Source organism: Anser brachyrhynchus (genome assembly GCF_964034855.1).
Source record: "Anser brachyrhynchus genome assembly, chromosome: 5".
Taxonomy (NCBI): domain Eukaryota; kingdom Metazoa; phylum Chordata; class Aves; order Anseriformes; family Anatidae; genus Anser; species Anser brachyrhynchus.
Genome location: NC_137699.1, coordinates 3,593,912 through 3,609,314, shown reverse-complemented (window position 1 = coordinate 3,609,314; position 15,403 = coordinate 3,593,912). Strand labels below are relative to the sequence as shown.

Here is a 15,403-nt window from a genome sequence, read left to right as displayed (position 1 = left end):
AATTCAAAAATAGGCCAAAAACTTACTGTGAAGGGCACGCCATTCACAGAAGTGTTTTTGCATGGATGGTAAGCTTGAGCTCTGAATGGGATTCAGAAATGACTTTATTCAAAACACAACAAAGAAAGTGACAGCAGGTATAAGCAGGTGGAAGGTGAATTTGATTATGCAGAAAGACATGATGTCCCTAACTGAAAATTGTGGCAGCAGTTATTTGGCCCCATTGCATAAGCCTTTAGTCCTATGAGGAGTCAGGCTTGTTCACTCACTTAAGGGTTTGCAGAATCAAGCCCATGGATTTTTTCCTTTCCCAGATCCCCATGCAAATACATCCTGGTCCTCTTCCACCTCCCAATCCAGTCTTGTCGCCCTGGATCATGTTCCTGGTAAGTACAGAAGGAAAAAGTTAATTATGCCCATGCTTTTTAGCTCTGGAAATCTTTGCATTTCGTTTATCCTTCTGCATCAGACTTACCAACAGTGGAAATTCAGGACCAAGTTTTTTCTATTTTTGGGGGGGAGAAAAAAATGCTGCGTAGGTTGCCTCTGATATGTGAAACCTGAGTACAGGGTGGCTTCATCTGCATGATACTCCTTGAAGAACTAGGCCTGGCAAATGTCCCACCCTTGACACTTTCTGCTGCCAAATCCTGTTTGATGTTCAAAGTTTTGTTCCCCTTTGAAATGTCTGAGGTTTTGAATTCTTTTAAAGTCAAATTTTTAAGTGCTCTGAGGCAGTTCCTATGGCCTGCACTGATACTGCTTTTTACATGAAATAAATATGCATAAGAACACTTCCTTGATGTGAATGTTTTCCTCTCACTGTTAAGATCTGTGCTTTATCCGATCTCATAGGAACAGTTAAAAGTGTGCTGTAGAAGGGTTTTATTTTAATTGGTAAGGTTTCCAAATGGCTGTCATAGGTTGTCCACTCAGCTTCAATTTCAGGTTTAAGATTTTCGTTGTGTTTGAAGTACTTGATGGGATTTAGAAGATTTGAATTTAATTCCTAGCTGTATATTGTTCATGTATCAATGGGTACCTCAGTCCTCTCTGTGGAGTGGAAACAACGCTATTTCCTTTCTCATTTGCTGAAATGTGCTGGATTCTCATGCAGGTGCTGTCTCAGCCATGTATTATTTGTACAGTGCCTCATATAGCAACCCCCCCCATGCACACACCCTCTCTCACCTGTAAGCCTAAAGGTGCAACAGTGTAAATGGTATTTTACATCAAGTATGGGCAGATTCAGTGTATCAGTATTTCATAGGGCACTGCTTTCTCCTCAGGCATTTCAAGCAGCATGAATTTTGATGAGGAAGAGGATGAGGAAGATGAAGACAGCTCCAGCTCTTCACAGCTAAACAGTAACACCCGGCCTGGTTCTGCCACAAGCAAGAAATCCAATAAGGTAAGGAGTCAGTACCAAAGAAGGAGCATGTTGGTTTCTGTGTACTGCATCAATTCAGAGAACAGTCAGGACAGGCCTGGCGTTCCTATTTTGTTCTCAGTATACACTAAAGCATCTCTGAAGTGATTTACTGTGATAGTTCTCAGTTCACAGAAGCAATGAAAATAATGACTAGGAGTAATGAATAGCAAATATTGTCTGAACTTAAATGAAGAGAAAGGTAAACAGTAAATATTTACCTTTCTGCCTCTTGTGGGTGCTCAGAAGGATCTATTGCTTTTTTCTCAGCATTTTCCCACCCTGCTCTTGCTGCTACAATCTGAAGATAAAATAAGGCTTCAAAGCGTTCATATATTCTACATCACGAGCTCTGGCTAAACCAGTTGATGGTGGCTCACTCTTTTATATACTGCACCGAAGTCTTGTCCCTTTTGGAGTTCTCTCTAGCTTAATCCATCTCTCACCATCCCATTTCTTCCTTTCGTCAAAGACCATCACTGTTCTTGGATATGAACCTTCAAAGACCATCACTGTGCTTGGATATGAACCTTCTCAAAAGAGAAACACGTTGAGATGGAAAAGTGTGAGCCGGAGTCTGCTTTATAACATTACAGCAATCTGATCGTGCAGCTGCCCTGTTCTTTGCCAGATATGTCTGTGTGCTCAGCATCAGTAGGATAGAGAACTTCTCTATGGGCCTTTGGTAGCCAAGAACTCAACCAATTGGATAGGGAGAGGGAGTTAGCTTGATAAGATGCCTTAAAGCCACTGAGCTATCAGAACAGAAAAGACAATGTCCTTTTTTATTTTTAAAGTGCAGCTGTCATCAAATGTCACTCTTTTGTACTTATAACCTTGTAACTCAAAGCTGAGGAAACCTGAGTTTTGTTTACTGTTTTAGGAAGCGGCCTCAGCCCCTAGTCCTTCCACAAATGAGCCTCTCATAGATGTCGATGACCTGGAGGAATTTGCTGTAAGACCTGCTCCACAGGGTGTCACCGTCAAATGCAGAATCACAAGAGACAAGAAAGGAATGGATCGAGGGATGTACCCTACATATTACCTCCATTTGGAAAGGGAGCATGGTAAAAAGGTCATAAAATACCTTGAATGGCATATCAGTTGCATCTGAATATATATTTTAAAAAAAAAATCTGAAAAAGTCTTACAAGGAAAATATAATCTTGTATTTTATATGCCTTTTCACTGAGTTCTGCCCTACTGTCTTTCAAAAGCAAAACACCAGTATCAGTTTGTTCTGCTGCCCTTCTTCATATGTCTAATCTTTGGCCTTAAATAATCCATGCATGGCACCTTAATGTGACGGCAATCAGGGCTTTCTGCATTCTGTGGCCTGAAAAGCATCTATTTCAATACTAGTGGAAGAGACAGTACAACCTAGAATTAAACATTTAACAAAATAGGTTGGATTTAATTATTTAAACCATAAATAATGGACTGAATGGTTGAGAAGTTACTTTCTCTTCATGATTTTTATCTGTTTTTGCTAAGTCCCAGGAGATCTTCTGTTTGCTAATGGTGCTGGAAGACAGAAAAATTGCCTATGGTTTCCTTATATCAAAGCAGGATGTGGTGTGTGCTAACCCCTTTGGCATTCTAGAATATGATGTTTTTTTGCACTGCTTAGGTTTTTCTGTTAGCTGGAAGGAAGCGAAAGAAGAGTAAAACCTCTAATTACCTCATCTCCATAGACCCAACTGACCTGTCTCGGGGCGGAGAGAGTTTTATTGGAAAACTGAGGTAAGCACTGATATATCTAAGAATTTATATACATAGAGAGAGACTATAAAGTTCATTTGAAATTAAGAAGTCTTTAATCACTGTGGCTTCGTAATTGGAGTTTTGACTACATCATGTGATAATGGTTTTACAGTTTACCAGTTTTCAAGTCATATTTTCGGAATTTCTCAAGTACTTATGAAGTCACATTTTATTAAAAGCAGACTGGGGCTCTTAAATGCTCATAGGCCAGATTCTCAAGGGTGTATGGGCATCCAAAGATGCAGACAAGTTATCTTAATGGAATTTTAAGAAGTACACAAGCAGATTATAACTAGCTGCTGTTGATATTTCGGGAGTTCTGTCTCTTAAATAATTTGAAAATCTCTTGAGTTTTGCTCATTTCTTAAGATCTTCATTAGAGTTATTTACATGTAGTGGAATTTGCTCAGAACCACATGCTTCTTTTCTGTCTGTCACCCCATCATACATCAGTCTGTTGTTGATACCTACACAGTGCCTCTCAATGTATGTTTAGATTGTCTGTGCCGGAGGAAAGGGACTGTACCCCTAATTGCTATTTGCCTGTGTGGATCTGAGAACTTAATGTACTGCTGCAATGCAAACACAGAAGGAGGATAATGCAGCGTTAATGTTTTCTAAATTGTATTTTGCACTTCTTGGTATGATTTCCATTTAAGTAGTAAAGACAGATCTTATTTATAACCTTATGAAAATCACTGTCTGTAGTCCAGTGGAGCTAGTAGTTAGGTAAGAATGCAGATGGTTTTGTACAGAGTAAGCATACTGGGGAAAAAAAAGTAGAAAAAAAAAATCAGACAAATAACCCTAACCCTACCTTATTGCCGTCTTGAATTTACTAGTTTATGAGATGTGATCAAAAGTCTTCAGTGTAATGATAGGAACCTTCGCTGTGCTCTGCTCTACCTTTACGTTTTTGTTACGGCCTTTAATTCAGGAGTTGCCATTCAGTTGGGATTAGAGTTAACAACTATTTGTACTTTATATTATTTGTCTTTCCTTTGGGGCTACAATGCAGTAAAGGATAGATGTCTGAGGCAGTGTAATTGACAAATGGTGATTGGATTTTCCATTTTTTTGATAGATCAAATCTTATGGGAACTAAGTTTACAGTTTATGACAATGGAGTAAATCCAATGAAAACAACATCAAGCCTGGAGGCGAGTATCCTGCGTCAGGAGCTAGCTGCTATTTGTTATGTAAGTACTGCTCACAGGCAAAGTATGCAAGAAAGGGCAGTTCAGTTTCTGAAATAACACACTGAATTTCCTTCTCACTTAAGATTATGTAAGTCAACATTTATGTTTTGACATAATGAAACACCTGATCTTGACTGGAGAAACTGGGAAATTTAGTGGAAAGTAGAGGTGAAAAATGTTGTGCATAGAACCAGGTTGCCCAGTTCTCACTTTTGATCAGAAGACATTGGAGCTTTTACATAACCCCTCAAAGCGGTAGGATGCTTCACAGACTGCAGGCACCATCTGGGGGAGCCTCCTGAACTGGGAGAAGTTGTGTACCTGGAACAGCTGAAATAAGTCATGATCATTTGTAATGACATTTCTGGGGAGGCCTCTCTGATCCAAAACACATAGCTGGACAGTTGGGTCTGCAGCAGTGGCTAAGAGACTGGCATAAAAGCTCTAAAAATCCTTTTTACCAGGAAAGCAAAACAAAACAAAATTCTAAAATGCATTTGAATGAGAGGAAACTGTCTGTTATAGGAGAGTAAATAGCTTTTGTCAGGGGCAATGCAAACAACCAGGACTTGGAGCACAATTGGTTTTGTGGAATGGTTACAGGATGACTAACTACTTTAGTGAGAGTGTTCTGTCCAGAAATCTCTGGGTCCAAGTAACTCTTCTAATTTGTATATGCAGTTCTATAGAAAATTTTCTGTTTTCCTAAATCAACAACTGACAAAAATATTCAAGAATCACTTTCTGAAAAGTTCTTGTCTAACTCTAATCAAGAATGTCTGGAGCTCTTTCAGTTCGAGGTCTAGTTGTCACAGCATTTCACCAGCATATGCACAGAATGTGTCCCTGGAAAGTTCAGCTTCAGGATGCAAGGAGCAGTGCGCCTGGAAGCTTTAAGCAGGAAAGGAAAAGGAAAGCAGAGAACCATCCTTTCCATGTAAAGTGCTGAGAGCACCGAGGGGTGACAGTATTAACTTTTAAAGTGTTCTTTTTCTGCTGCTTACTTTGTAGTTTTTGTGTGAATATTTTATAAATAATGTGTTTCTTCAGTTGCACTTATTTGGGCACGTGGTCTCTGCAGACACAAGTGCACAATATGGTCCCTCTATACAGGTTGGATTTGAAACTCTGAGAATTTCAGAAAATCCAGATAGCAGGATTTAACAACAGAGTCCAGGATTTGATGTCAGTTTATAGTTCAACTGAAGTTTCAGTAGGAACCTAGAACTTCCATGTTTAATAAAGGTGATTTTACTAGTTTACACAGGAGGGTATTCTCTAGAGCCGGGTAAATAATCATTTGGTGCAAACTGGAAATAGAAGGAGAAAACAAAAACAGTTTAAAAAAGTTAAATATTGAAAAATTCTGGCACTGTTTGTATAAGGGAGCAATATTGATATTTGAACAATTAACAATACAAAATAAGAAACTCAGTTGCAGTCAGCAGAGGTAATAAGAAGTGCGGTGCACGTGTTGGAAAGAACAGAACCACAGTCCCTGTTTGGAGAATGTGGATAAGACTAAGGCTGGTTTTATATGCCTGTTTTCAGATCAGCAGTTTAAAACTTGTACATTTGTATAAGAAAATGACTCATTCCACTGATGTCTTAATACTCATGGCAAAAGGCAGCAGGCTTGCTGGTGTGCTATGGCCAGAGGACCAAAGGAAATCCTAAATTGAGTTTCATTAATAGCTAGGTTCGCTAAGGTGAGGTTATTGTTCCTGAAAGCAGCAGAAGCACAGCAAAGAATGCCGTAAAGAGCACTCCTGAAACACCCTTGTCCTAAGGTAACCTTTTAATTCTTGCCTTGAGATTTTCCCTGCAGCAAAAACTATAATAAGCAGTATCTTGAAAGTGCCACTGTGCAGCTCACTGTCTCTCAGCTCATTCAATGAAGTACCCATCTGGAGAGCAAGCTGTACCCGCTTCCACCAATTTACCGAGCCTGACCTGCTGAATCTTTGGCAGGTCTGGTTTATGCAGGCAGAAGGTGACAATATCTGTTGTTAATTGTGGGATAAATGTGTTGAGAGCTCTCATTGTGGAGCTCACCTTAAGAAATGTTTCAAGCAACATGAATAACATTAGTGCAAAGACTGAGTTTCATCGGGTGCTCTTACCCATTTTTACTCTTCTCGATGGCGGCAGGCTAGCACACTAATAAATCTGCAGCAGCACCTAATGGCTGATTTCAGAATCGCTTGGCAGAATTTATCAAGAAACGAGGAGACTTAACTGTACCTTTCATACCAGGATTTTCTGCTCCAGGTTCCTTTATATCCATAGTATTGCACAATTCAGTTGGCATCAGATTCTACAGGCAGGGAGCTCAGCTGGTATTGTAAGGTGTGACTCAGGTTTCAATACAGCAAGTTATGTTCCTGATCAGGCCTCAATCACTTGCATTATGCTCTCATGTAGTGGGGTTTTGTGGTTCTGGGGTTTTGTGGTTCTGGGCTTTCTCTGGAAATATATGTTTCTACAGAATATATTAAGTACAAGGTATGCCTGTGCAAATCCAAGTCCAGAGAGGAAAGTAGCTGAAGTAAAGACAAATATGGGGTAATGAAATCGTGAGTCTCCTGGGAGCTGCTGGCATATACAGCATACAGCTTTTATCATGGCAGCTATTCCCAATACAGTGAATAGCTGCCATAGTTTTATGAAAGTGTATAATATTTTAAAAGCAACACGGGGAGAGGGTCTGCACTCTTTCAGTCCAGTTTGTTGTGACGCATGCCTGCAGGAGCTTTGACGCATGAGCAGCTTTGCTGGTTGGGCACAGAGGCAGAGAGTGCAGCTTCTCAGCAACACTGGGCCAAGTCCGTAGCTGATTTAAGTCTGTAGAGCTCTGCCAGCTCACAGCAATTATGTGGAGCTCCTATGTAACTCAAGACTGCCAGTGACATTAAAATGGTGTGAAATCATAATTTGGCCTATGTTCCCTAATAATGCTGTTTGTAGTCTTGAATTTGCACATGCAAAGTAGAGAACCAGGGAGACAAGGGGAATTAATTTTGGTTGTTGCAACGTAGACTGGAAAGGTCTGCTCTTAATTTAAGCTCTTCTTTTATCCCTACTGTTGTCCTCATATATTCTATGCTTGTAGAGTTTTAATTCTGTACCTTGAGTTTAGCAAAAGGATTTGCCACACTTGCCAATAAATGTTTGGTGTAATTGGTGACTGATACAATGTGCAGCTAGAAACCATTCCTTTATCATTTGGCAGAAATACTGATTTTGTGTTTCTGAGTAAATCCAAAGAATACAGTACTGTTGTTTCAGAGTGGTAGCACTGCTTGTTGGGAGGGAAGTGATTCAGCACTATTATTTAATTTTACCTTGAACAATGTCTTCAACCAGTCAGCATCTAAATGAATTGTATATAGCGTAACAGCAGCTTGATGAGAAGAAAAGCTTGTAAGGCATTGCAGAGAAGACCAAAATTGTCAGTAGTTAGTGGAAATAAGCATAACTATGAATCTTTTCTTAGAAATTGACTTCTGCTCTGCTGAGTCTCTCCTGCTTATAAAATCTGCTGGCAGTCATTTTAGTCTGAGTCTTGTCATGATACAAAACCAAGTATACACTTCCAACTGAACTGAAAACATTGGTTTACTTTGCCAGGGGCTTGATACAAGTGATTTGGAAAAGAGGTTGAATCTTTCCCATTAAAGTATATAGCCATGGACATATATAAATATACCTAGATTGCTTCAAGAGTATTAAAATGTCTCAGTGGAATTTTCCTAGCATGCATTAAAATCATCAATGAGTTGTGTAAAATCTCCAGGTGGTTTGCTGACACAGCCAAAATTATTTCAAAGGTCTGATGGATGAAAAATATTCTGTACAAATAAATTTTGCAAAGCCTCCTTCGCTTGTGAAAGGTGAAGGGGGAAAAATGTATATGACCAAAAAAAAAAAAAAAGATACTACAAAAATACTACAAAACATAGGGGGTGGAGTTGGACCTTTAGAGGTGTCACTGTTTCGTGTGGTTATGTTTTAAGAGGATAGTGCAATACTTGGATGCTTTTGTGAAAAACTGGTCAGAAATGCATCAAATCATACTTAATGGAAGAACTTGTTCTTTCCATGGATTTGTTGTTGGTGCCCATGTTATTTCTTTACTTTCTCTGCCTCCATAGCTCAAAAATTTGCGTTCATGCTATTGTGTTTGTTTTTTACCATGCTCATCTTTAAGCATAATATATCTGAAGACTGAAAACCACAGCACTGGTAACAGATGCTCTTACTGGCAGCTTCTTCTTGTTTGCTCTTGTGCTGGCTCTGGAATAAATGGAGTTGGTCCCATATATTTAATTTAGTCTCTCATCAAAATGTGTGACTGCATTTTATGATTTTTAAAATACTACTACTATATTTTCAGATCCAGCAGTATCCAAGCAATTTAGTTAGTTCATATCTTTTTTTAACAAAGGAATTATTTTTTTATTTCTTAAATTGTATTCAGGTTGCTGGCAGCCAGTGCTAGGAGTGTTTTTGGAAACCTCTCTATTTCTATTTTTCCTGTTGTCAGAGCTTCTCAGACAAAGCTAGAGTTTGGCAGTGCCAGTGAAGGTAGGAGTTCAAGATGTTTTGAGTTGACTAACGTTAAGTTCGCTGGGCTATTGCTGTGTCTCTCTGTTGGAGAAATTAATTTTAAAAATATAGAACATGATGAGCTCTTTTCTAATTACATTTAGGAAACAAATGTCTTGGGGTTTAAAGGACCTCGTAAAATGAGTGTGATCATACCAGGAATGAATATGGACCATGAACGAGTTTCCATCAGACCACGAAATGTAAGTCCATCAGTCAACAATAAAAATTACTTTACTTTTTTTTCAGATAGAGTTAGTTTTTTGCATTTCTGGAGATTTAGAGATTTAAAAAATGTGTTAAAACAGTTTAAGAACAATGGAATGTGTGAGTAGTTCTGTGACTCACAACAGCACTACAAATAATAATGTATTTAGATAACAAAAGATGCAGCTAACCTTTTCCAAGCTGCAAAAAGGACTCGAATGCATAGCCTTATTAAGATACTCAGAATTCTCTATTTCATTTGATGATGCTGCGCTGAGAGTTGACAGTGACAGTTAAGTGTTTGGGCTTGGATTTATGAACATTTGTGTGTATGTGAATTTATGTTTTCATCTTTTGTGATTGTTAAACTGAAGTGCTTATCTGTGGTGTGTGCAGGAACATGAGACACTGCTTGCAAGATGGCAGAACAAAAATACAGAGAGTGTCATTGAGCTACATAACAAAACTCCAGTCTGGAATGATGACACTCAGTCCTATGTTTTAAATTTCCATGGTCGAGTCACACAGGCCTCAGTGAAGAACTTCCAGATTATTCATGATAATGATCGTAAGTATGGCTCTCTATTTTTAATGTGTAGAAACAGGACTACATACCCAGCCTGACAGTGATTCTGCCCTTATTGTTGTTACCTGAATGAGTTTAGTTTAGTTGTGTGGGTCGAACTCACTGCATCTGTGCCTCATGTACCCCTGGTCAGCAGGACCATGGGGCAGCATCACTTCACTGAATCACTTGCATCACACTGCCCTTCCTTGATTTTTTGTTTGCTCTGGTCTCCATACACTGTCCAACCGGTGGCGGTCTGATTCTCATTCTCATTCATACTCATTCTGTATCCACTTTGCTGTTAACTACTCTTTGTAACATTAGCCCTACCAAACATCCTGAAAATGTCAGTACTAGAAAATGTCAGGACCACCTTTCACACCACCTCTAGCTCCATACCTTCATGCTGCATTCCGTCAGCCGTGTAGGGCCCTCTTTTTTTCTCAGGCTTAGGTACAATTGTTGGAGCAGTGCAAAAGACAAGCGTTTGAGCGGAATGATACTGCTCCACTTTGCACTCGCTTCAGGAATGCATAAATAGTCACTGGCTGCTGGACTACACTGGACTAGGACAGTGTCATGCTTAGACAGCCAGGGAGTATAGGAAACTGTGGTAAAAGTGGCTGTGCCAGTCTCCAGAAGCAACGCTGTTTGAAACATCGGTGTATGAATTTGATGTGTTTTCCAAGGGAAAACAATTAGATCCACATCTTCAATGAAACATGCTGTTTCAGACTGTGAATGAGGCTGAGATTTCCTCTTGCTGCCAGAGTACAAAAAGGAAAAAATGTTGAGGGAAAAATTTTTGAATATGATACAACGTGGATACATGACAACATCTAAATCACAATCATACATTCTCTTTCTACCTTATGCTTAATTGTCCACTTGCCTTCACTTAAGTAGGAATAGAATTAATTGATTCTTGTGGCACGTGAAACTCAGTACTAGGTCTCTGTAAGAAGCTTGATCATTTTATGGAGAAATAATTTTACCTCTGTTTGAAAAAAAAAAAAAAGCAACACATTTTTTATCTATGTAATTTCTCTAAAAGTCAGTAACAAGTCTTGCACTCCTTAACCACTTAAACATTCCTCATTCAACTTGCTTCTCCCTCTCTGATATCAGTACACCCACTCACATGAGTAAGTGTTGTGAAGTTTGATGTGTGAGCATGTTTCATTTGTATTTTGTTCAGCTGGGCCAGAGGAGGATGTTGCATGTATGTTTATTCAATGAGGGCTGCAAACAAAAATAACGCTTTGTCATTTTTTATGACCTTTCTTGCAGCTGACTATATAGTGATGCAGTTTGGCCGTGTGGCTGAGGATGTGTTCACCATGGACTACAACTATCCAATGTGCGCGCTACAAGCCTTTGCTATTGCCCTTTCAAGTTTTGACAGCAAGCTGGCTTGTGAGTAAGGGGGTATGGGAGAGCATCCTCTCAGAGGAAGCCGTTTGCCATGTGATTCCTAATTCCTGCTGGTGTCACCCATGGTCCGTACTAAACAGGTCAGGGAAAATGCAATTGCGGAGGACCACTGGATTGCTGGAGAGAAAGTAAAAGGAACCTTCTAAAAATTCAGGACATTCAGGAAATGTTTTCCTTTTTTTCTGTCATATTTTTCTGGAAGTGGCATCAAGTTTGTGTAAATAGAGGTTCTATCTCATGTTCTTGATTATGTTATGGAGATGTGCCATGATGTACTGTACCGTGGCTCTAGTAGCACCATTATAACGGTGTGTCTTTTTTAAATCCAGAAAGTGCGCTCTTGAAAAATTTCTTTCTACGTTTAAGATTTATTCTGAGGCTGCAATCATACCTCAAGGTTGCATTCCTACATTGAATAATCAGAACTTGACATCGTCCAACATGAAAGAAAGATCACAAAAAAAAGCACCTTTTTGAATTTGCAAGGATCTCATGTAGTTTAAAGCCAAGTCTAAGGGTTGAAAACCTATACTGGACTGAATTTGATGCATTCCTATTGTATATGTAGAAGGGCATGATGAATTTTAATCGCAGTAGGAGGAAATGAAGAAGTAGAAAGCACAAAATAATGTTGCACAAGTCACTTGAATTCTAAGCTGTCATTATGTTTTAACATCTATATGCTTTTTAATTTTTTCAAATGAAAATGTATTGGGAGTACAGAAAAGGAAAAGGGAAACCTCTAGGTGCCAAGAAAGCGTAACTTATGCTGAATTTGGCATGTTGCGTGTTGGGAATTTATAGCCTTGTATTGCTGTGGTAATTCAAACATATTTTGTATGAAGTGATATAAACAGTTGGGTAAAGGCTTTCTGCAGATAATCTTATTATTTTAAGCAGGCTGTGTAAAGCTGAGGAAGGTAAATGGAAATATTTTATTAAATTTGTCTGACCTTTTGCAATTTCACAATTTGTTGACTGCATTTTTGAACTTTCAGCAACAATCACTTTTCATATTTATTTCCCATTGTAAGAACAATGAAATCGACTGAACCTGTGTATGTTGTTCTGTAATGTAAATGTGCCAGCTACTGAGCTAAATCCTTCTAGGCAAATCTAGTGTATGCTGCATACAAATGAGACATTGGCAGGTCACTGAATAGCATAAAAATAGTGTGAAGTTTTTGTTTCATTTTTTCTCATTTGTATGGAATATATAACCAAGTACCATTCCAAAACACAAGGAAAGAACAAGCTTCTCTTCTCTTCTTTTCTAAACGTCTCAAAATCCAAGAGCTGCAACTGAAAGCACAGCATAAAACAGATTTAAAAATAATGAATCTTTCTGACATTGTTCCATACAATGTTGTTGCCAAAGGCACACAACAGAATGTAGTATGTAGTTCACCAGAAAGGGCATTGAAAGGTGTGTAAAGTGAAAAAGTAGTTGTATTTTATACTGTATATATTCAGATTCTGCTTTTTATCTTCATAGACTCATGTTGCACAACCAAAGTTTACATAATAAGAAAGTGAGATCAAATCTGCTTGTCTTGTAGCTGTCAGTCCCTTTTTGACTACAGGGGACAGGCCACAAGGAGAGGTTTTGCCGTCTGGACTGTTTAGTTTCAACTAATAACACAAATATACTCTCTTTTTCACATTTCCCTTCAGGTTTCCTTCCCAGTATACAGGCAAGGAAATCTCAGATAAGAGATGGAAATAAGTAATTGCCAGCATTTTTTCTAATCCTTTTGAAATCTATGTAAAAAATGTCTTCTGACTTTGAACAGTGTTTTGTTGATAGACTCGGTCTGTCAAATGTGATCTTTAAATAACAGGAGGTTCTGTAATTTTTTTCTGATCTTTTGCAAGAAGCATTTCTGCACAATGGTATAAAATGGAAAGATGTCTTTTATTTGAAAGAAATGAGCAGTCAGTTCTCTTACAGAATGATCAAAATGATGAGTAATGAGCTGCAGTCTGATACTGAATGCTTTGCTCATGGGTGCTTTCTTTTCCCCTCTACTTGGTGGTTTCCCACCACCTCACGTTCCTATCTGTGATCACACTTTGGATTTTAACAGAGCCCTTAAGCCTTTGGTACATCCTGTCAGTCTTTAAAAACTAGCTCCAGTGATAACCAGAATTTTTGTTCGGACTACTGCAAAAACAGATAGGAATTCCTAGTTCTGATACTTACGTCTGATCTGGGTTTCAAGAACTCTGCAGCACAGGAATGGTTGAATCTGTGTGGCTTTAATTTTGTGGATCACCAGTCATAGGTCGTCTTTACAGCCTGAGAAAGTGGCACCTGACATAGCTTTCTGGCTCTGTCTGCGCACAAAGCTGTGTTAAAGGAACTAAGTGTCTTCTGGTGCAAATATACAATTCGTTGGCTTTAGTAGTCGAGTTGGTTTAGGAGGGGTTATTTTTAACCTGGATCATAACAATGGTCTGACTTGCATCATGGCCCCACAGGGAATTGGTATGAAAAGGAAGCTCATGTGCAATGAACTCCTGCACAAGGGTGAGAATGAGGGGCTGGGAAAAGGCAGAGAGATCAGCTTCTTGGGAGAGTGTTGCTGCCAGCACATTGTGTAACTTCACCCTTGCTGCATGTCCTTTCCAGGCCAGGTATTTTTTTTAACCTGTAAGCATGCCAGGAGGAAAGTGGTGACTCAAATTCCCATAATCTTAACAGAATCATACAGGGACATCAGCCAACATGCTGCTGAAAAAAAAATTCCCTACCATAAATTGAGGTCACTAGAGGGGGACGTTAACCTGGGGCTAACAGCAATGAGGAGCTCTCGTTAAATCTGGTTCAGTCGCAATAGGATTTATACTGAGTGGCTTTTGCCAAGCCCCTAATACCTCACTGTTGTTGAGCAAGGTACTGTGTTCTTTTGATTCACTTGACCATTGCCATCTGCTCCAGAAGAAGTTGCTTTTAATTTAGACTAGCATCTGTATTTCTGATGGACACTTTCTAGTGAAGGGCACTGCTACTTAACAGTGCAAGGTGATACTACAAGTTTCCAGCACATCTCCAAATTTTGTTTTGCTAACTTGCTAAAGTCACAGCAGGCTCTGTCTGAGTGTACAATCATGCCCGAGATTACACAGTCATCACAGTTAGATTTTCCTCCACACCAGCAACAAAATCTTAGTACCGGTATATATTTTCAGAGAGATATGCATACTAAAGTAACCTAGAAGTAGTTAGTGACACTGTCTTATTAGTAGTGGCTTCTGGAGGGGCTGCACATTAATGTGCAACAGGGCATAGCCTTGTTCACTCAGTGCGTCAAAGAATATAATGGTACTGAGCTGTGGGTTTCCTTCACATAGTCCTAGTGAGTGTTTGGATACAGTAGATTTAGTATTATTTAAAATCCCACTACTGATGATTTTTTGCATCTGCTGTTGATTTTGGCAGAGCGTTGTAAACAAATTCCCTGCCTGAATTGCTTATAGGCAAATACTGCATGCTTTAATGAGAGTTCTTAATCTAACTTGTCACTCTGTTTACATCAAACAGTTTCTTCCTGGCCCTTTATCTAATTTTCTTCATCTCTGATGTTCTGTTCCTTCTCATTCTCTTCACAATCCCTTTATCTTTTCTTCAAGGACGTGCAACTCAAAAGTGTTTATTTTGACAATATTACTCGGTGATCTCTCCACAGATGAGTAATGCCTTCAGTGCATATCCAGTGATGCTCCTATAATAGAAGCCTTATCAGAGGGGTGAATTTGGCCCTTTGGCTTTTCGGTGGAGCAAATTAACATATTAAAAGGAAGCAGATAAAAAAGCTTCCCTAAAATGTAATCACAATTTCTCTCAGTAACTATTCAGTAACCAGAGGTTCCAAACCGTTGGTTGCAAATCAATGAGCAAAACTGTCCACAAGCCCAGAGGCAAACTGTTACACAAATCCACTTTGTAGTGCTGCCTTATTTTTCTTTTCAAAAGGCTGAAAGTGATTTTGTGGACTAAAATGTGTTGGTGCCCTGAAAGAGATTTTATTTTCCAAAAGCTAAACATCACTCTGTTCCTTTTGTAGGATAAAATATGGCACACATAGGTGCATTTGTCCCATAAAATAGTCACGTCATAAGCCATCGTTACAAATTCTGATGCTAAGAAGTTTATGAGAATGGTTTTGTACTAAATACTGGGCAATTATTCAA

At 39.0% G+C, this 15,403-nt stretch overlaps 1 protein-coding gene across 15 annotated transcripts in view; it reads left to right on the top strand.

Moving 5' to 3' along the window:
- TUB (TUB bipartite transcription factor) overlaps positions 1-12,176 on the top strand; it is a 148,152-nt gene extending 135,976 nt beyond the window's left edge. For 10 of the 15 annotated variants that reach the window (XM_080595843.1, XM_080595844.1, XM_080595841.1 and 7 more), the window contains 8 exons: positions 315-386; positions 1,290-1,411; positions 2,313-2,504; positions 3,060-3,172; positions 4,278-4,392; positions 9,105-9,203; positions 9,604-9,775; positions 11,066-12,176. In XM_080595843.1, coding sequence (XP_080451969.1) covers positions 315-386; positions 1,290-1,411; positions 2,313-2,504; positions 3,060-3,172; positions 4,278-4,392; positions 9,105-9,203; positions 9,604-9,775; positions 11,066-11,199 — 1,019 coding nt within the window. In that variant the 3' untranslated portion in view covers positions 11,200-12,176. The remainder of the gene's footprint in view (positions 1-314; positions 387-1,289; positions 1,412-2,312; positions 2,505-3,059; positions 3,173-4,277; positions 4,393-9,104; positions 9,204-9,603; positions 9,776-11,065) is intronic. The other 5 variants (XM_080595834.1, XM_080595835.1, XM_080595839.1 and 2 more) reach the window with 1 other exon arrangement.
- Positions 12,177-15,403: the final 3,227 nt, after the last annotated feature.